At 44.2% G+C, this 20,521-nt stretch overlaps 1 protein-coding gene across 2 annotated transcripts in view; it reads right to left on the bottom strand.

The window, feature by feature from the left end:
- The window catches only part of Plpp4 (phospholipid phosphatase 4), a 78,981-nt gene that overhangs the window by 7,621 nt on the left and 50,839 nt on the right, over positions 1–20,521 (bottom strand). For both annotated transcript variants that reach the window (XM_032893482.1, XM_032893483.1), the window contains exon 5: positions 5,512–5,682. In XM_032893482.1, the coding sequence (XP_032749373.1) occupies positions 5,512–5,682 (171 nt within the window). The remainder of the gene's footprint in view (positions 1–5,511; positions 5,683–20,521) is intronic.

The raw sequence follows: 20,521 nt of genomic DNA, 5'->3' as shown, positions 1-20,521 counted from the left end.
AACTCCTGGACCCAATAGCAACTCTCCTGTCTCATCTGGGCTCCTAGATGCTTCCCACTTGTCCTTTGTCTTCCCCTTGAGTATGCTAAGATGAACCTGTGTCTCATGCACTACTGGGGCATTTCCTTTAGTCTCTAGACAACTTTCCCTCTTGCCTGATACAGCGGACGATGTTACCAATGCAAAGGATAAATATGACTTGTAAAAGAGGAGCATATGTTAAGCCAATGTACATGTTTGTATACCCAGTACTGAAGAGGCTGAGGCAGGAGGATCTTGAGTTTGAGGCTATCCTGGACTATAAAATAGAGTTCTATGGCAGCCTGAGCTCACAGGCTGGTTAAAAAAAAAGGCAAAACAGGAAACAAAGGAGCAAGTTAGTGGAAATCATTAGGTTACTTAGCATATATTCATTGAGGTGACCCAATTTCTGTCAAATTCCTAATCTTTATAGCACTGTGAAGGATTCTTTGGTCTTAAGGCTCTGCCATGGCTGTGGAACCAAAGATGACCTTGAATTTCTCATCTTCCTGCTGCTGCTTCCTGAATACTGGGATTAGAGATGTGTGTCAGTTTTTATGCAGTACTGAAGCTAGCACCCAGGGCCCCATGGGTGATATAGGTAACCACGCTACCAACTAGCTCCATTTGCAGCAGGAAGCGAGTTCTTCCTAGAAGTAACTAATGAGGTCATTGGGGTGGATCCTAACCCAGTATGACTGGTATCCTTATAAAGAGTGGACGGTTGGGGTAGAGAAAGTCAGAGGGAGTTGATGGGAAGAGGTGCAGGGAGAATGTCACGGGGGACAGAGGCAGAGCCTGAACTCTGCTTTCTACAAGCCAAGGAACAATTTGGGTATGAGAAACTGGCAGAGGCAAGAAAGTCCTGCAGGTTTCTGAAAAAGCTGTCTTGATGGCCCCTAGCCCACCTCCAGAATAGCAAGACAATATACTGCTGTCATTCTAAACATCTGGTATTCAGATGTTTATTCCAGCAAGTCTAGGAAGCTCCATGAGTATCAGTACATAGCATGTGCTATAAGAGCATCCCTGCCTATGTAGGATGGGTCAACCAGTGACACAGATCTGTTCATTTACATAGCATGCACAGCTGCCTTCACAGAAATGATTCATCTACATAAGGCCTGTAGGTAGTATTCACAGAGTTTGTCTTCTTCCCTTGTTCTAGGGATAGGAACAGACAACAGTCAGTACGCACTAAATTAGTTGTTACAAGTAGCAAATGAGTTAGTGTGGAGGGCGGGATATGACAGATGTGATGAATTGAAATGAAATTGCCAAGTCTCCACCAATGTGACGTGTGGAACCAGGCTGGAGGAGGGCAAAGGACCACTGCATGCCCACATCAAGGAGAAAAGCATGGCAGGCACATGAGAAGCCAGGGTAAAGGCCCGTTAGTGAGACGGGCCTGGGGTGTTCAAGGACAAGCAAGAAGCCACCTGAGCAGGCACGTCTGAAGGGTGGCATCTTGCAGGTCACTGCAGGGTGTGGGCTATGATGCTGAAGGAGTAGAGAGAGCATCGATGGGGGATTCCTGCAGGAACTCATGGACAAGCCCCACAGGGTCACTGAAGCCTCACTGGCTATAGCAAAGGGACAAAGTAAAACAGCCCGGGGTATTGCAGCGTGGGGGGAGGAACTGGATTCTAGAAATACATTGAACATAAAAGTTTACAGAAAACCTCAGGAAGCCGAGAAGAGAAGCAATCCGGGAGTAAAGTGAAACAAAATGCCTAGGGATGTCCAGAGCAAACAACGATTTTCCTCAGGGAAGCTGGGCAAAAGTTCTGCCTGTCTGGTGGGCTCTGCATGGGTGGAGGGGCACCATGGGGCTTCAGACTTTTCCCAGTCTCCTGAGCACCAACATGGACACAGTGCTTATCATGGGTAGCTGGGCTCTGAGGTCCCTAAAGAGCATGGAATGCTGTGAGCTCAGCCGTGCCACACAGGTAGCTGATGGAGGGGAGATACGTTCTTTTAGGATGGAGTATTCTTAACAGAGAGCAGCAGGGCCATGGTTTGTTTGGCCCAGGGCTGGTAGGTGTCTGGTGGGAACAACCGTACACTTCTAAAAACCCCTTTAATGTCCCTTATTTAGAAAACCAAAGGATTGCTTCTGGTAGCCTAAGAGAGGTCTGGTGAAGTGTGTGTGTGTGTGTGTGTGTGTGTGTGTGTGTGTGTGTGTGTGTGTTTGTGTGTGTGTTTGTGTATGCCCTTGCATGGGTCTGTATGTGTATATGCTAGTGTGTGTATGCCCATGCATGTGCCTATGCATGTGTGTGAGTGTTTTTGTGTGTACGTGCACTTGCATGGTGTCTGTATGTGTATACCTTTGCATATGCCTGGTGTGTATGCCCTTGCATGTGCCTGTGCGTGTGCATGTGTGTCTGAGTGTGCATGAGTGCTAATTTACCAGGGATGGAGCAAAGCACATGTCATTTCCAGCCCTGGCTACGGCTCTTCCCTGGCCAGGAACCCCAAATGCCCAAGAGTGAGAAGAGGCAGAAGCTGGCTTGTGGCAGGCGCTGTCCTGGCCTGCATCAGTTTTCCCAGAATGGGGATTCTACAGATTCTGAGTTCAAATGCTTTGTGTTCATGGTTAATCACAAAGGTGAGCCCTGTTGCCAGGCATGGGCTTTGCCCTGGCACGACATGTGAATCTCTTCGGCTTCCAAAAGACCTGGAAGGCAGCCTAGCACAAAGACAAAGGGAGCATCAGTCACACGGAGTTTTAGAATTGATCCAGCTAGCTCTTTCTGGGAAGTTTCCCTGAATATTTTATGTGTAGCCTCATCTATGCCTATGCCCCCATATTCCCCTCATATAGTAAAAAAGCAAACTTGTCTACTTAGGGTGGCCTAAGGAGGTAGAAGTAACAAAAAATCAACCATGAAAACTAATAGAGCATGCCATGTGAAATTATGGGATATTGATTAGACATGAATATGTAATGAGGTAATCTGTCGTATTGCCATACAGACATCATTGCTCAAATCACACCGAAATGGAGTCACACCATCCCATAATAGTAATGTTGCTAACTAACATTAATAATAGGAAGGATGTAGAATTTGCTGATGCCTATTGGGGTTCCATATAGATTTTCACCTTGATTGATAGTCCCCGCCAATGGTCAGTGGGCAGCTCAGTTCACCACAGAGAAAAAACAACAATTTGTCTTAATCAAGCATGCTGCCTCTACCATCCACCTACTGGCCTGGCTGCTATGTGTTTGTCAAGCTGAAAGCCTTAGAGGCCTCCTCCATGTCTCCGCAAACAACTGAGGATTGAATAAACACCATTTCTCATTCTTTCCTCATGGCTATGTAACTCAGCCACAGAGAAAATGACAACAAGTCAAGCTAGCGTCAGAGAGGATTGAAAAAGTTCACACTTCGCCTCTTAGTTTGCCCGTACAATATCATTAAACAAAGATGAAGGGAGGGGCGGAACATAAATTCTGAACCTTTTTTTTTTTCTTTTTTAATTTTGGGATGGGTTCTCACACATCTCAGGATGAACGTGCACTCACAGTGCAGCCAACCAAGGCTGGCCTTGAACCTCTGGTCCTCCTGCCTCCACCTCCCTAGTGCTAGAGTCCTAAGTGTGCACCTCCACACGCAATTGGTGTGGTGCTGTGGGTGGGACCCGGTACTTCATGCATGGTATGCAAGCATTCTGCCCATGAGCTCCTCTGGCCCCTTGAAGTTCTTCATTGCTGTCCAAATCCAAGAAGGCCAAGTAAGAGTGGCAAGTCAGTATTGCTTACTTACGAAGAGATCGTGTGGCAGAGATACATCTGCCACCCAGTCAGCTGTTTAGGAAATGCCATTCATCCTTTCTCAGGGACAGTGAATGAGGCAGTGGGGGATACTGACGAGCACAGTGCATTTGTGTTTACCAATGACACCTGGGTTCATTTTTGTGCTCCGTCTATCACAGTGCTTTGTGAAATATTCAGGTATTATTATTCTATAGCAAAAGAGGAAACTGTAGTTCCCTGGGTAACAGGAGACATAATTCAATCAAGGCCATTTGTCCTGTACTGTTCTCGCCGGAAAATGACCTAACCCCTTCACCCCGTAGGCACAAAGGAGGCAGAAAAAACACTACTAAAGCCAGCGCTGCAGGGAAGACACACCCCTGCTGCTGTTGACTCAGGGACTCGGTCCCCTCTTTTCTTCTTACAATGTGGTTTTTCATGACACCAAGAACTTGGCTCAAGTCAGTGGTAAAGCTAAAGAAGAAGGGCTGAAGCTACAGTTCAGTCAGTGTTCCTTTCTTTTCCTCCTCCATTGAGGGTGCACTGGAGGACCAGGCGTCCCCACCTAAACTGCGATTCAGTATCCCCTCCACACGCCCTGCATCATCTAACTCCAAAATGCCATTTCCAATACCTGACTCCAAAGACATGAGCTTCGGGAGGGCTGGGAGTAGGCCAGAAGCTGGGAGGGAGCAGAAGAAACCGGCTCTTTCCTGGTGACTCTCAGAAGTGACCAGAAAGAACAGGCTTGCTTGTCAGCCATGCAGACCCCTGGGCACCACACCAGACGCTATCCTACACCAAGATAGAAGTCCAGGACGAAAGGGATGTGGGTGAGGCTGATTAAAGTGGTACGAGGATATCTTTGTGAGAAGCACCTCCCACTGATCCTGCTGTCCCTGGAAGCTGCACCTACTCTGGCTGTCACTTCTGTCTCTATTCCCTGTCTACTGCCACAGCCAGTGATTCTCCTCCAGGCCAACTGTGAGCTGCAGTTTATTGGCAGAGGCTTGGTAAGGTCAGTCACATGCCAGGAACAAAGCTCTCACTTGTTTGTGATTTGGGCTTTAAGGACTTTCCTAGGACAGATACACAGAAGCAAGATTTACCCTTGCTTTGAGACAGTAAGTTTTAGGAGTGCCTTGCAGTAAAGACAAGGTTTGTCCCAGCATTGCAAACCTCACCACAGCTGTGTTAGATGTTAAGTCCTACCTCAGGCTTGAGACAAAGTCAAGCCTTACTCTGCCTTGAGGCAGAAGGAAGCCTTACCCAAGCTTTGAGATAGAGGTAAGCCTTACTCCAGCCTTGTAGTGGCCACTGAGAATTTTAGTGAAGTTGGGTCCCTGGGCTGTACATACCCTTTGGTAGTGAGAAACATGTCCTTGGGGACTAGATTTGCAATGAGAAAGGAGCCAAAACCAACTTGGCACTGAGACTGAAGACTGATCCAACAGAGAAATCACATTTGGATCTGAGGCCAGAGCGACTACAATGAAGACCTGACATCCTGGGAGGACTTGAGCGCTCTTCTTGAGAACATGAGAAGAAAGAACTTCTCAGCAGGGGAAAGATGAATACAAGGACACGCTTGAACAGACCTGTGTTTTATAACCATATCTCGTCCGGCTTCTGACAGTGGGGACTCAGTTCTTCCCAATTCAATGAATGCCCAACATTCATCCCTGGAAGAAGGGACAGGCCACCGTGAGGACTGATCAGAGACTCACCTTGCCAGTGATGCTTGTAGTCACACATGCGGGACAGGGCGATCATCATGGCACAGTACAAGGGCAAGATGGCTGCGCAGAGCCGCCAGCTCTTCCCCCGCCCACTCTCCGTGAAGCAGTGCAGCTTGCCAGCCAGGTAGAATGTTGTGAAACCGAGGCCCGAGAAGGCAACTGCCAAAGAGAAAAAGCAGGCATTACCCTAGCGGGTGAGGAGCAGTGGGGACTTGGTGAATCTCAGACTTCCTGTCTGCCAGCTTTATGCACCAAGGCCAAGGCAAAAGAAACCAGGCACCTTGTAGGAAATGTGTTCTGCCACAACTATTCTAGAATAAACATACAACCATGAGAATGACCTTCCAGGTGTGCTTGTGCCCAAAGCCTATTCTGTGTCATTATCCTTTCACTCACTCACATGTTCAACAAAGGGTTAATGATTTTTGTGATGGGTGATCTTGGTTGTCAACTTGACATACCAGAGACAAATGAAACCTCAGTTAAGAAACTCCCTTCATCAGATTGACCCATGGACATATCTACAGGGCAATTTCTTGAGTGCTAATTGAGGAGAAAGGGCCCAGCCCACTGTGGGCAGTATCATCCCTAGGCATGGGAGCCTGGGCTGTTTAAGAAAGGTAGCTGAACATGAACCAGGAAGCAAGCCAATAATCAGGTTCCTGCTTCAAACTCCCTGGCTTCCCTCCATGATAGACTGTAACCTATAAGGTGAAACATACCTTTTTATCTCCCAAGTTGCCTTGTATTTTCAGAGTGACTTATCACAGCATGGAAAAGCTAGCTAGGACAGCTATCTAATATATGCTAGGCAGACACATGTTAAATGGGAGAAGAAAAAGATAAGCAGGACACCATCTCTGCTCTCACTGGGCTTGGGGGCTGATGGAAGAATATGGCCGTTCTGCGAGACTATGTTAAAATATATTACATGCAGTAAGAAAAAAGTGCACCCAGGAAAAAAGTCAGGAAGATGTTTGCTTACATTAGAAGGGTCAGGATGAGTGAGATGACTGGGATAATTTCTGGGGTTTGTTAGAGATAAAACATGAAACGGCAGCATTTGCTGACCTCAGCAAATACCAAAAAGGAGTGGACTTGATGGAGAAGCCACTCATGGCAAACACCTTAAATTAGTTTTAAATTATAAAATTACTGTATTTTAGAAATGCATAGACTTAAAACCACGGAGTTTGGATATAGTATATGTAAACTGACAGGCTTTCATCCTTCCGTTTATGGCTATATGAATGGATCTGGAAGGCACTCTAGTAAGTGAAATAAATGTGCCCAAGAAAGACAATTGTAGTTTTGTTTCTGTGTTGTGATGAACATCCTGAGAAAAAGCAACTTAGGGGACAAAGGGTTTGTTTACTTATAGTTCCAGTTCCAAGCCCATTATTGTGGGGAAGTCAAGGCAGGAGAGTAAAACATCAGACGCATAGCCAAAAGTAGAGAGAATAAATGCAATGCATGGAATCTTGCTTTCTTACTCTCAGATAGCTTTCTCCTTTCCTCCTTTCATGTACTGTTCATGTTGTCTAGGGAATGGTGCCGCTCACAAGGAGCTAGATCTTTCATAATTTACCAATTAAGACAACCTTGCACATACATACACATAGGTCAACCTACCCTATAAAATTTCTCACCAAGAATTTCTTTTCTAGTGATTCTAAATTCTATCAAATCAACACTTAAAGCTACTAACCACACAGAAAAACGTCATACATTTTTGCTCACTTTGATCTCACAGCAAATAGTAAAACAGTGGTCATTAGTGTCAAGAATGGAGAGAGTTTGGGTGAAAGGCATCAAAAGAGTTTATTAGGAAGGCTTTGTTCTAATGCTCTGTTGGTATCCAAGTCCTATTGCCAGACAGTCTAACTGTAGTGACCTGGCATGGTTCCTGCATTAGATGTGTGTGTTCCTGGGTGCAGACCTGTGTGCCATATCTGAACTTCCCTGTGGTTATAATGGCTGCGATGACTGAGTTCAGAGGCTTTCCTTGAGGCCAGCTACTATAGCTAGTCATCTTCTCCAGAGGGCAGACTTACAAACCTTCGTCTTGATTGGAAGATACTTCTAAAGATGAGAGTTCCTACAGACTCAGCCCACACAGCGACTTTGGAAGAACAGCTCTGACAAATACTTGGCCAGCCCACCACCAAGTCCAAGGGACTATGCAAAGCCTGATTCTTATAAAAACAGACTCTCAGGCTGGCTCCAGGCCCATGAGTGACAACTGACTTTTCACAGTATTGCTAAACGGATCTTATGAACACTGCAGGGTGAGAAGCCCTGGCCCAAAACACATCCATCATCTTTTTAGAGGTCTTTAGGTCAATCTCAAGAAGATAGCCTAAACTCTGAGTGGAGGGGACTAGAAAATTTCCTCTTCAAAGTTGTTTACAAAGGTGGAAAATTAAAAATGATTGATTAAAGGCATAAACAGCCCAGCCTTGACACCTCCAACAGCCAGGGGGTGGGGGTGCAGCATGCAAACCCAGATTACATAACAATGGTGAATGAAAAGAGGGCACAACAGTAGGTTCCAGGCCAGCATAGTTATCATGGGCAACGGTGAACCGCCTTCAGCATTTCCAAATCATCTCTGAAAATTGCATAGCTGCTTAAAAGGGATGCTGGCTATGAGCATAAACTTACAGCAAAGTAGGTCTCCCTTAGCAGCCAAGGCAAACAAGACTACAATGGATCCCCACTGCCTCTTAAATATATATTAAACCTGGTTTTCTTAGGTACACAAAGGAAGCAAAAGTAAGGAAACACACATGGACGCTGTATGTGTGCACTGAGTTGCTCTCCTCATGACCAGCATTCCAACAGCAAACACATGTTGAGGATTAAGCTTAGCCTAAGAAGACATGAAACACAGCACTGCCCAGCAAGGCGCGCTATGATAGGAGGGTGTTAAGTGACTTCCATAGCATTCTAAACGTGGAACCACTTGGGTACCATCCTAGCTGGTTCAGTAGCCTCTTAATTTCCGCCCACATGCACTGGACTCCATCCTTCTCATTCATTTCCAGTCTCCCGTGAGGCACAGGAGTGGGAAGGCTGGTCAGCTCATTCTTATTGGCTCTGGCCTCATCCTGAGCTCTTACAGGAGGAATGAAATGGTCTTTATTGAAGAGAGACAGCTTAGCAAGTCTATCCACCTAATTATCCTAAGTGTGAGGATAGCCCATCCATAGCCCAACTGCCCTGAGGCTCTGTTGGGCTATGGATGGAAGTTTCCAGAATCAAAAAGGATACAACTCAGAGCAATGCCAAATTGTCATCTCTCAGGAAAACACTATTTAAAAAGTTAAGGAACACCAAGTGGATGAGGAAGAGGTTGAGAATTTGTACACTGCCCACATAAAAAGTGTCTTGAAGACTTCAACACAGTTGCATCATGGGCTCAAGTTACCAATTCTCCCTGCACTTTGGTACCTTCAGGAGGTGGAGAAGGAAGGAGATGGCCTAGCTAGCAATGAGGTCCCGACCTCCACCTGACTTTTGTCACCCAGGAGCTCTCACAGCACAGTGCTGGCACCAGCTGTGGCCTCAAGGGATTTGCATCATTCCCTGGAATGCAGGTAAAGTCCTCTCTCCTGACCAGTTGGAGGCAGCACCAGGGCACAGACTCTGCCAAGCAGGGAGGCCTTTCCCTCTCTGCAGAAGAGGATTTCCTTTGGAAAGGTGGAGAGCAATTAATTTTCTGGAGGCCAGGAGAGCTGCAGCAGCCATTTCCTTGACACATGCTACTGGCCCTTTGGACAGTATTTTAAAAGCACTGCAAGCTCTTACTTTTCTAGGCAACAATATAAAGCTCCAACTTCATGCTAAACCTCATGCTTGTCACTTTCTTTCTGACATTTATACAGTTTTGGCCCGGTGTTCTCTTTTCAGACAATGGACTTAGGGGGAGATTCCTTTGGGCCTGGCAGACACATCCGAGCATCATACAGTTTGCGTCCTTTGCTCCTTTGCCTTTTCTTTTCATTACCTGCTGAGTCTAAATTAGACCCACCAAGCTATGGTTGAATAAATACCATTCCTTATGAGACAAGGGGCTTGGGACCAGGATTCAATGTTCCATGAACCATTCCACTCTGAGATCCAGAATCCTAGATTCAAATTCAATGAGGAGAGCAAGTAAGTAAGAAAGTCATCAAAGATAAATTTTCTAACACTGACCATGCTTCACCCTATTCTCAAAGGGGCACAGTCCGCTGAGCTGCTGGGGCTCTCCACCCCACCTTGGAGCTAGTTAGACGACGCCCATTTGCACTGAGACTCTCTTCTCTGTCTCTCTTTAAATGGATCACTACTTTCTAACATGATGAAGAAACAGAACTCAGACTAGAGTGTAGCAAGGCACGCCTGGCAAGTAGAATGCTTGCCTGGCATGCGTGAGGCCCTGTGTCCACCTCTAGCATCACAGAAGGCCAGGCATGGAAGCACAGACCTGTAATCCCAGCACTCATGTAGTGATGGCAGGAGGAAGAAAGATCAAAAGTTCAAGGCCATATTCAGGTGCATAGAGAGAGTTTAAAGCCATCCTGGAAGCCAGGAGATCCTATCTCGGAAGAGGAATGGGGGAGGGAAGAAGGGGGAACCCAATCCTAGCTGAGATAATGGATTTTCAAATACATAGTCAGTGCACTGTCCACTTTGGAAGATGAGATTACAGGAGAGATACATATATATTTGTTAGCATTGGCAAGAATAGAAATATGAACAGAACACCCCCCACCCCTTAAAAAAAAACAGTGAAGTGAGGGAATTTCAAGAACCTGCCTTTTCTGGGCAACAAATTCATTATGCCCTAGCATTTAGAACACATGTATAGGTGCATGCACACACATAGCCCTTTACCACAGATGGGAAGGAAGCAGGCATGGTGATCTGCAAGAACAGTTGTGTGCCTTTTGCTTTCAGAGAATGCAGGCCTCCTTGACTAAAGCAGTTAACTGTAACTATTGACATGAGGATCTGCCTGACAACAGCAAAGATGCTCTTAGCTAGGAAGAAGGCAAAAGTGAGAGCGTCTCACCTCGTTTCAAGAACATGAGAGCTCGCTTGTTTTCAATGACAGAGGTAAAGGAAAGGGTCCAGGAGGTGTCCCAGGCCCATCCAGTGACATGGCTGTCTGCCTCCCAACTGATAGGTGCTGGGTAGCAGCAATCACTTATTCCTCTCCCTGAGATCCAGGCCAATGAGCCAAGATTTGCAGGTCTTCTCTGGCAAAGGAAAAGTCCGTTCACTGAGCCCTCTTATGTATATAATAATGGCTTGCCTTTTCTCCTCGGCTGACTCTTAAACCAACTCTCACTTTGTAGTGGGAAAACTGGCAGTGAAGAAGGTTCTACACAGAACAGTCTGTTCTTGTAAGCGAGAACAACCTTAAGTATCAGGTGGAAGCTTGGAGACTTGGGATAGCCAAAGCCAACTTGAGTAAAAAGAACAATACTGGGGGTATCATAACACCTGATTCCAAGTTAGAATACAGAGCAGTAAAAACAAAGCCAGCATGGTATTGGAACAGAAATGGACGCATCGGTCAATGGAATAGAACAGAGGGTCCACATTAGACATACACACAGCCAGCCCCAGTCACAAGATCTTCGACAAAGGTGTCAAAATTTCCACTGTAGAGAAAATAGTCTCTGTGAGAAATGGTGAGGGGAAGCTGTTTTTACACACAGAAGAATACTAGAGCCTCATCTCTCACCAATTCAATACAGACATCAATTCAAAGTGGATCAATGATCTTAATACAAAATCTGAAACTACTAGGAGAAAATATTTCAAGATAGAAGAAGTCTAGGTAAGGGCTTTCTGAAAGGCACCAAGAGCTTGGGAAATAACAGCAAGCTTTAAAAGATGGAATAACATGATATTAAAATTTTCTGCGCATCTAAGGAAACAGCTGAGTTCTGTCAAGCCCACAGAATGGGAGAAACTCATTATTGGCTACACATCTGAAGAGGATTAATAACTAGGCTATGTAGTAATCTCAAAGTCTAACTACCTCCAAGCCTCAAACCACCCAGTCAGTAAGTGGCATGATGAAATGGACAGTCCCCCAAAGTACACGTGGTAAGACGTATATGAAAAAAAGCCCAGCAGCCTTAACTATCAGTGTTGTGCTAATTAAAACCGCATTGAGATTCCATCTCACTCCAGTAAGAATGGCTATTCCCGAGAAAACAAGCAGTGCAGGGACTGGTGGGATGTGGGTGACATGGAGCTCCTTTATATTGCTAGAAGGAAATTAAAGTGATCCAGCCACTGTGGATGCTGTGAGTGAGGAGGTTCCTCAAAAGACTAACTATGGGTCTATCCTATGTCCCAGCTTTACCACTCTTGGCAGATGTCTAAAGGACTCTTAAAGGCATCATATCACAAAGATGCCTTCGGAATGACATTTAATGCCACTCAGGTCACAATAGTCAAGTTATGGGATCTGCGTAGTTGTCATAAACAGTAAACAGATAAAGAAAACATGGTCTCAGTACACAACAGGGGTTTATTCAGTCCTAAAGAAGAATGGAATTGTATAATTTTCTGTGAAATGGACATAATTGGAGATCATCATATTAAACAAAACAAGCCATGGTTTGGAGAGATGGGTCAGCGGTCAGAGCACTGACTGCTCTTCCAGAGGTTCTGAGTTCAATTCCCAGCAACCACGTGGTAGCTCACAACCATTAGTAATGGGATCTGATACCCTCTTCTGGTGTGTCTGAAGACATCTACAGTGTACTCACATACATTAAATAAATAAATATATCTTTTAAAGAAGCCAAAAAACAAAACAAAAAACCAAGTCAGACTCAGAGAGATAAACATCATGTTTCCTCTCATTTGTGGATGTTAGATCATCTATAGATACATCAAATTATTGATATATTTGCCAGCAAAGTAGATAGGATACTGGGAGAAGGAAGGAGGGGGTGAGGGAGGGAGAAGAAAGAGAAAATGTTGGGTGAGTAGAGCCCATTTTCATGACACCCTTGAAAAAGATTATCTTTATGAAACCATGGGCATAAAAAACATGAAAGAAAAAAATAAGACAATGAACACTGGGAATTTGACTTAGATAAAATTCTGGGGAGATGAAGAACCAATTAAACCATTATAGGTCACCATACACAAGATGCCATTGATTTTAAGATTTATCATTGTCCATGCCATATAAGGAAAAAATACTGACACCTGCTTTCATATCGCACTGGCTGCAAGATGTGCTCAAACCTTAGCTAACTAAAGCTGTCTTGTAACTAAAAGAACAAACGAGACAAGAATCAAGGAATCATCCTGCCTTCCCTGTTGTATTTTTAACTTTTTCTAATAATAATACACTTCCCAGACAAACATCATTCCAGACACTGGGGATAGAACTGTGCTTTAAGGCGGCAATCAGTGTGAATTTTCTATCTGATTCCAAGAGCCGGGGATTCCTTTCCCAAGAGGAAGGAGGTGTCTGAATGGCAATGTTGAGGGCTGCTCTGCAGAGGTTGGGAAAGCAGGACAGGACCACACAAAGCCAAGGGTACAGGTAACAAGATTGCTGCCACTGCCTCATAAGGAACGGTGTGGTATCACGTGTCAGGAACCTGATTTCCTTACCGTCTTAGAACAATGCATGGTCCTGTTCAGCATTTTGCTATTCCTCTCTAGGCTTCAGTAATGAGAGGATGGGTACGGGCACACTCACAGACAAGCGAATAATGTAATTGAGTAAATAAAAAACAAAACCTTTAAAATGTGATGTCCTGCCACTCTGAGATCTCATCCTGGTCCTGCTTCCAATGTCAACAATGTTTGAAAAGACCTTTGAGCCTAAGCTTCCTCCTTTTCTCCATACTGGAGAAAGAATCACCATTAAACAGGTAACATGCGGCTGTTACTGCACTGTTCTGTGAGCTCTGTGAGTAAAGGAAGAATGGCTTTCAGGATCATTGATTGTGTGCAGAACTCAGCTCCGTCGTGGAGTCCAGCATGAGCTTGTCCCTTGGGGAATGCCCCTTCATTTCCACCTTTGCGCAGTAGGTCAGTGACAGTTGATTCTCCGCACTATGTGAGGACTACACACCAGAAACTTTGAAACCCTCAGCACAGGTCTTGGTAGCCAGGGCTTGCTCATTTCTTATCACTGGCTGAGGCATTGGGTTGCCTCCATTCTGTGAAGCCCCGTTTCGAAAGAGAAGCTTTAATAGAATCTCCTTGTAGCCTCCAGCTCTTTGGTCACACAGGTACAAATCCACTCAGAGAGAATTCCAGGGTCAGATTCCAGGGCTCTTCTCATCCCCAGAGGCTCTCAGGAGATGTTAGCAAAATTAACAAACTTGAAGACAGGAAGAGAAGAGGTGGTGGAGAGGTTTTTCTTTCTCTCTTTGAAGCCCATGCCTCTCTGATAAGAGAGCCAGACATGCTTGTGCCAAGTGACTCATTCCAAAAGGTATCTCCTAGAGTCCTTGGAAATAAATTCTATGTATTGGAGCCTGCTTTAAACACAATCAAACTTCTCGCCCCACTCTTCTCTCTCTCCTCCTTCCCTCTTTCCTTCTTCACTCTCCCTCCTCCCTCTATCCTTTCCCTCCTCCCTCTACCCTCTCCCTCCTCCCTCTACCCTCTCCCTCTGAATTTTTGGGGCAGGATCTTATGTAACCCATGCTGTCTCAAGCTGTGTATCTACAGACAACTTTGAAAGCCTGATTCTCTTGCCACTCTCTCTCAAAAGCTGACATAACAGGAACGTTCCCCCTGCCTGCCTTTATATGACCAGTTTGTCAGTTTGTAGTTTTAATCCTAGTTTCTCAACTCACAGACTTGGCCTAGCACAGATACCAAAGACCCGGCTTCTGCCCTGGGGAAGTTACACTGAAGAAAGGGACACTGAAATAACACAAGAAGTTGAATGGAAGAAAGACCGAGAGGCAGGGAAAGGCTGAGGAGGAGCTTGGCTGCCTGGAGTCCAGGGCTGAAAGCAGCCAGAGAGCTGCCTGCGAGTCCAGGGGTGGGCAGAATGGCCAACAGCTTCCAGGAGAATCACTTAATCCAGCATCACGAGCCTGTTGTGCCCAGTCTCATTGTAACTTGGGCCATGTTCGTGTTGATATCCCTGGGAAGTTTGCTCTATTCTTGGGGGAGGTGGGAGGTCTGGGGAAGGAGAGAAGTGAGGGGAACTTCAAAGAGCGAAGGGAGGGGAAGATTCAGTCAGGATATATTGTATAAGACAAGAATAAATAAAAAAAAATGTTTAAAAGATGCAACAAACACTGGTGTGTTGAGAAGATGCTGTGAGCTATCTGCTAGTGCAAAGGTGGTGAACCAAACCCTAAGCATCCTGGGAAGGCAAGGCGAGCCTGGGGCTGCTGAAGCTCGTCTTGTCCTGTCCTAAGAGGTGCAGATAACCATCCTGGAACACTGACAGTGGCAAAGTCACGCAGACCTGGGTGGATACAACCTGGCTCTCTTCCTTTGGTGGCATGTTCTCAATACTTGCTTAAGTTCATACAGCTCCTACTCTATCTCAAGTTCATTGATAAATCTTCCTGTGCCTTAGACCTGAGAGTCTCTTGTTCCTTTGTGTTCCATAGCTTTCTCTCACCCGTGAGTGAAGAGAGCTCACTTTGTTCCCTGAGTCTGGTGCGGTTTCTGAGCAGTGATCTCTGGAAAATAGAGAGGGGCCTGCTCAGGAAGATTCTGAGATCATTACTATAGTAGATAGACAGAGACTCACTCCATCCATCCATCCATCCATCCATCCATCCATCCATCCATCCATCCATCCATCCATCTATCCATCCATCCATCCATCCATCCATCCATCCATCCACCTACCCATGTATCTAAACGCGCCAGAAGGCCACACACACACACACACACACACACACACACACACACACACACACACACACACACATTTTCTAGAGAGTAAGATGTGGTCAAGAACGCGATGCAGACCCAGCTCAGTTCCTCCCACAGGTACCTGGAACCCATGCATTTGCAAGCCTGACTCCAAAGCCCTTGCCCTCTATTGGGTACATCCTTCTCTTCTTTCCTTATCAGGTCTGCATCTTTCCTGTCAATGTCTACATTTCCTGAGAATCTACCAAGGACACACATGGGAGCTGGAGAGACTCCTTGGTGGTTAAGAGTAGTGGAAGAGAACTTAGTAACAGAAAAGGAAAACTGAGAGCAGATGGGAGACATCCTTTGTCAGGGTTCTAGAGGCACCAGTCCTGGGAACAGGCCTGGCCCAGAAGAAGTATAAGCAGAGGAGAATTAAGTATTTCTTTGTAAACAAGAGAATCTGCCCTATCTTCCCTCACTCACCCCAGGGATTGCTGAAAAATGCTTATCAGGACTCTCTCTGAGGCCTGGGTGACTAGCTGGGAAGTGACTTTGCATATCAGAATATCCCCATCTACAGCAGGTCTAAAGCCTCGTCTCTCCCCTTTCAGCCTGGATGATATGTCATGATGATTTGAAACATAATATAAGACTAAGCCTTCAAAGGGGAGAGATTACCTTTACCATTATGCCTTGGGGGAGCTGATAAGAACCTGGGCAGGGCTCCCACAAAGATAATATTTTAATGGAAATGCTTTTATTCCACTTCCAATGGCCTTGGCATTACATAAATTTGACAATGGGGTCTGAATAGTAATGTGCATGCTTGGGAAGGGCCAAAAGGCAGATTTTGACTTGCTCTGCGTGCTTATCTGCTTGCTTCTACATGGATGGGGGAGCTTTGGCTACAGACATCTACAGAGTCACAGTGGCTGCCATTGCCTGGTATTCTCTAAAGATAGCTTCCACCTACCTGTCTTTTAGCAGTATTATAGTGAGATGAGAGATAGCATCCTCCTGGCTGTAAGGCTCATAAGGGGTCATGGACCAATCACATAGCATAGCCCTGATCATGTTACCTCTCCCTTAAGTAGATAAGTGACTATCTGGTGGGTCAAAGGAGCATGGACTCCTCACCAGTTCATCCCACGGTACCTTCAAAAGTGACCAATGTCAATAAAGAAGACCTCTATCTCCATCCAGTTCCTGCCATGAAGACAATATAATGTGCCATCATTTCCATGACCTTCCAAAGCAACAGCTGATTGATTAAACAATTTTATCCAGAAAGTCAGCTCTAGGCTCCAAATCTCCCAAGATAGTATGTAAGTAAAAGCACATGGAAATCCTCTGTTACCTTCTCTTAAACTATCTACTCCAAGTCAGCAGTGTCTCCCAAGTGTTTGAAGACTTGGGTTCTAAATCAGCTAAAATAGGCATGTTATCTTCCACAGAAATCTCATCCACTGGCCAAATGTGGATATCCTTTTGTGGGAAGCACATTGCAAGCAGAACCCATCATGCAGATGTAAGGTGCTGTCATTTGTAGAGCTAGGAAACAGAGACCTACCAATACTGACATGTTTTATGCCAACTTAAAACATGTATGCTTCTTTACCATTCTCTCTCATTTCCTTGTTACTTTAAAGCTACAGATAGACAACTGCTGACCTTATTATCTACATCTGTCTTACAATTGGTTTTCTTTTCTTTTTCCCAGCATACATACAGCCAACAATTCCTAAAGTCAGACTTCTGGTCTTCTAATTGAAGCATTGTCATCCTCCTCCTCCTCATCATAATATTTATTATGATTATTGTGTTTAAAATAACTAAATGTTGATAAAATTAAAAAAAAACTTAAACTCATATTGCATTGAAAGAAGAATTAATGAGAGTAAGGTAGCCAGGGTGGGCCTGAGTGTGGATATGTGTGTGTGTGTGTGTGTGTGTGTGTGTGTGTGTGTGTGTGTGTATTTGTGTAGGGGACAAAGTCTCAGGATACTCAAGGCAAAGGCTGTGTTGCAGAAGAACTGAGTAGGCCTTGGAACTCCAAGACAATACAACCTTTCCAAGAAGAAGGACAGTATTGACCTTTTCCACCTCCATCTGTGCTCCATGAAGATATGTGACAACTACCAGCCAACTGTCATGGACTTGCTGTGTAGTTTATGCTTCTCCTATGGGCTCCACAGATCTTTCAGTAGAGAAGTGACGTTGAGTGAGCGGTCCTGATGAGGTCATGCTATTATTCAAATGGCAAGTCTCCTCTCTAGAAGAACTAAACTTTCACCCATACTTTTCCAAATAGCAAGTTCTATGAAGAAAACCCAAGCACAAAAAATTTCTGGTATCATGAATAAGAACACACAGGACAATCGGACTCACCATCAACTTAGATATTCTAATCACAAGGCAGAGGTTGAAAAATCACTATATTCAATATGTGTCAAGATTTATTGAGAAACTTAAAAATAATGACAGGATAGACACAGTAAAGGAATGGATAAAATAGGTGTTTTATAACTGTGAGCTTTTCCAGCTGAGTATGAATTAATGACTCTGAGATTGATTACTTATGAATAAATGGCTAGGCCATAAGCTAGGGCTTTTTCCTCAACTAGATCATAACTTAAGCAACCCATTTATTCTATTCTATGAGTGGCACATGGCTGGTTGCCTCTCCTCACTCTCACGTGTCTGTTTCCTCAAAGTTTGGGTCTAATCTCTTCCTATCTCCAACTCTATCCCAGAGTTCTTCTCTTCCTACTGGAGCCCCCACCTCCTATTTCCTGCCCTAGCTAATAGGCCATCTTTCCTGCCTAGCTAATATTACCTTCTGTTTGCAGGTAATACTTCCATACAACACACAAGACATTCTCTCTACAGTGTTTCAAAGATTTCTTTTCTAAATTTATGTTTATCTGTGTGTGCTCGAATGCGTTGATGTGCATTATGTGCTTGCACACAGGCTTTTGGAAGCCAGGACTACCTGAGCCTTCTGCAAAAGCTCTTAACCACTAAACCTCTCTAGCTTCAAAGTATATGTTTTAAAGACCAAAGAGAATTTCCATATATGAAAAATATTAATCATAAAACTTATAAACTCAACAGAGATTAAATAGCATGCGAGACAAAACTGAATAAAGAATAAACGAGATAGGAGATTCATTATGTTTTCCAGAATTCAACTGAAACATAACAAAGGAAGGAGAATGGACAATTACAAAGGAAAAGTTGAGAGAGAGAGAGAGAGAGAGAGAGAGAGAGAGAGAGAGAGAGAGAGACAGTCTAGAGAATGGCCCAGCTGTTAAGAGTATATGCTGATCTTGTAGAAGACCCAATCTCTTCCCAGCATCAGGCAGGGCTCACAGCTGCCTGTAAATCCAGTTTCAAGGGGTCTGAGGATGTCTTCTGGTGTCCTTGGGCAACTGTCCTCATATGCACAGATCCACATATAATTTAAAGACAGAGGAACAGATAATAGGGTGAGGAGGTCTAATACAATGTCTAACTGAAGCTCTAAATGAGTGAAGAAATGATTCAATGGAGAAAATAAAACAAGATTCAGATCTCCAAATGCTGGAAGACATGTTTATAAAGCCAAAAGGAATCCCAAATTCTTTGAAAAGGAGCTAGAGCACTGCGTGAAGGAAAGCCTAACCTTCATCTCCTCTCATGAAAATGAAAAGGAAAACCTATGCCTAGAAATATAATAGTAAAACTTCAGGATAGAAAGGAAAAACGAAATGTCAAAAACATCCAACAAAGAAGAAAACTTGGCGCGAAGTAGCAACAAAACTATAAACGAACCCCAACCTAAACACTAAAAGAAAAAATAATATTCCTAGGACTCAGAGAGGAAAACTGTCAAACTAGAATCCTTCGTTAAATTAAGTCGTCTTCCAAAAGTGATTGCAAATAAAATTTTGAAAATTCAAACAAAATTTTCTCAGGGGGAAAAAAGCCAGGACATTTAAAGCATGTATTTTAGGTGAGATGTGGAAAGGCTGAGAAAGAAAAAGTAAAAACATTGACATTAGTTGAACTATGCCTGGGTTGTTGACTCTGTTGGGAAGAAAGAAACAAAGGTCTTAAAGTTAAAATCTTAGAATTAAAACACCAGACGAAATTAGTAAGTTGTACTGTATTCATCAGACCCAAAGCACTGGGTCCTTATACTGCTCGAGGAAAAATTACTCACTCAAGACTTCGTTAACTCTGTGTATTAAAGCTGAAGTTTGTAAAACTTTCAAGGGTGAAGAAGGAAATACAGACATGTGTGTGAAACCAGTACAAAGCGGAGAAAGAGACATATAAAAACACCACAAGTAAAATTCTACAAATGCATAAGGCTGTATGTCAATGAAGAACAGAAATACAATTGAAATTATTTTCTTAAATTTCATGTACATAAAACAGTATATGCAATAGAAATATACTAGGCAAATATTTACTGCTAACAAACTGGCATCAACATTAACATAATATTACTTTTTATTAACATTACTATTTCATAGTGATTGATAATTATATTCTTGAAATCACATGGACACATTTACATATGATTTCGTGCCTATATTTTGCTATTAGTTAAGCATCCCTGTTAAATAGAGTGACAGAGTGTCAGAGAAAGAACATATTTCAGGAGCAAATGGAGCTAGAAACATCATCGAATGAGCAACAACAGGGACTGTGCAGCTACCCACTGGGCCACCAGGCCAGTTCAACCACTGGATAAAGGAAACCCATGTTTAAGTCTCTCAACCTGCATCTCCTCTCCTGTGACAGCCCTATCTTTACCACACACACTCTCTGCATACCAGGGCTCTATGCCAGGGAGAACAAGACACTAATGACCAGAAAGTGCTGGATCTGGGTTTTCAGAGACAAATACATACTATAATTACAGAGCCTTTAAATTGCATTTTTATGATGATAGTGATTTGGCTAACCAGAAAATGGAAACCATGTTCCTCAAGAGAAGGCAGAGAAGGAAGCCGACCAGAACGCTCGGCTCGTTATTCAAGTGCAATGAACTCCAACTAATGCTTAATTACGAGAGACACGGGGAAGATCAGAGGAGAATGAGACACGGCATCTCCCGAGGCTCTTGATTGATTTCTCAGCA

The sequence above is a fragment of the Rattus rattus genome, chromosome 2, assembly GCF_011064425.1.
Source record: "Rattus rattus isolate New Zealand chromosome 2, Rrattus_CSIRO_v1, whole genome shotgun sequence".
Classification (NCBI taxonomy): Eukaryota; Metazoa; Chordata; class Mammalia; order Rodentia; family Muridae; genus Rattus; species Rattus rattus.
This window is presented reverse-complemented; position numbering and strand designations above follow the sequence as displayed.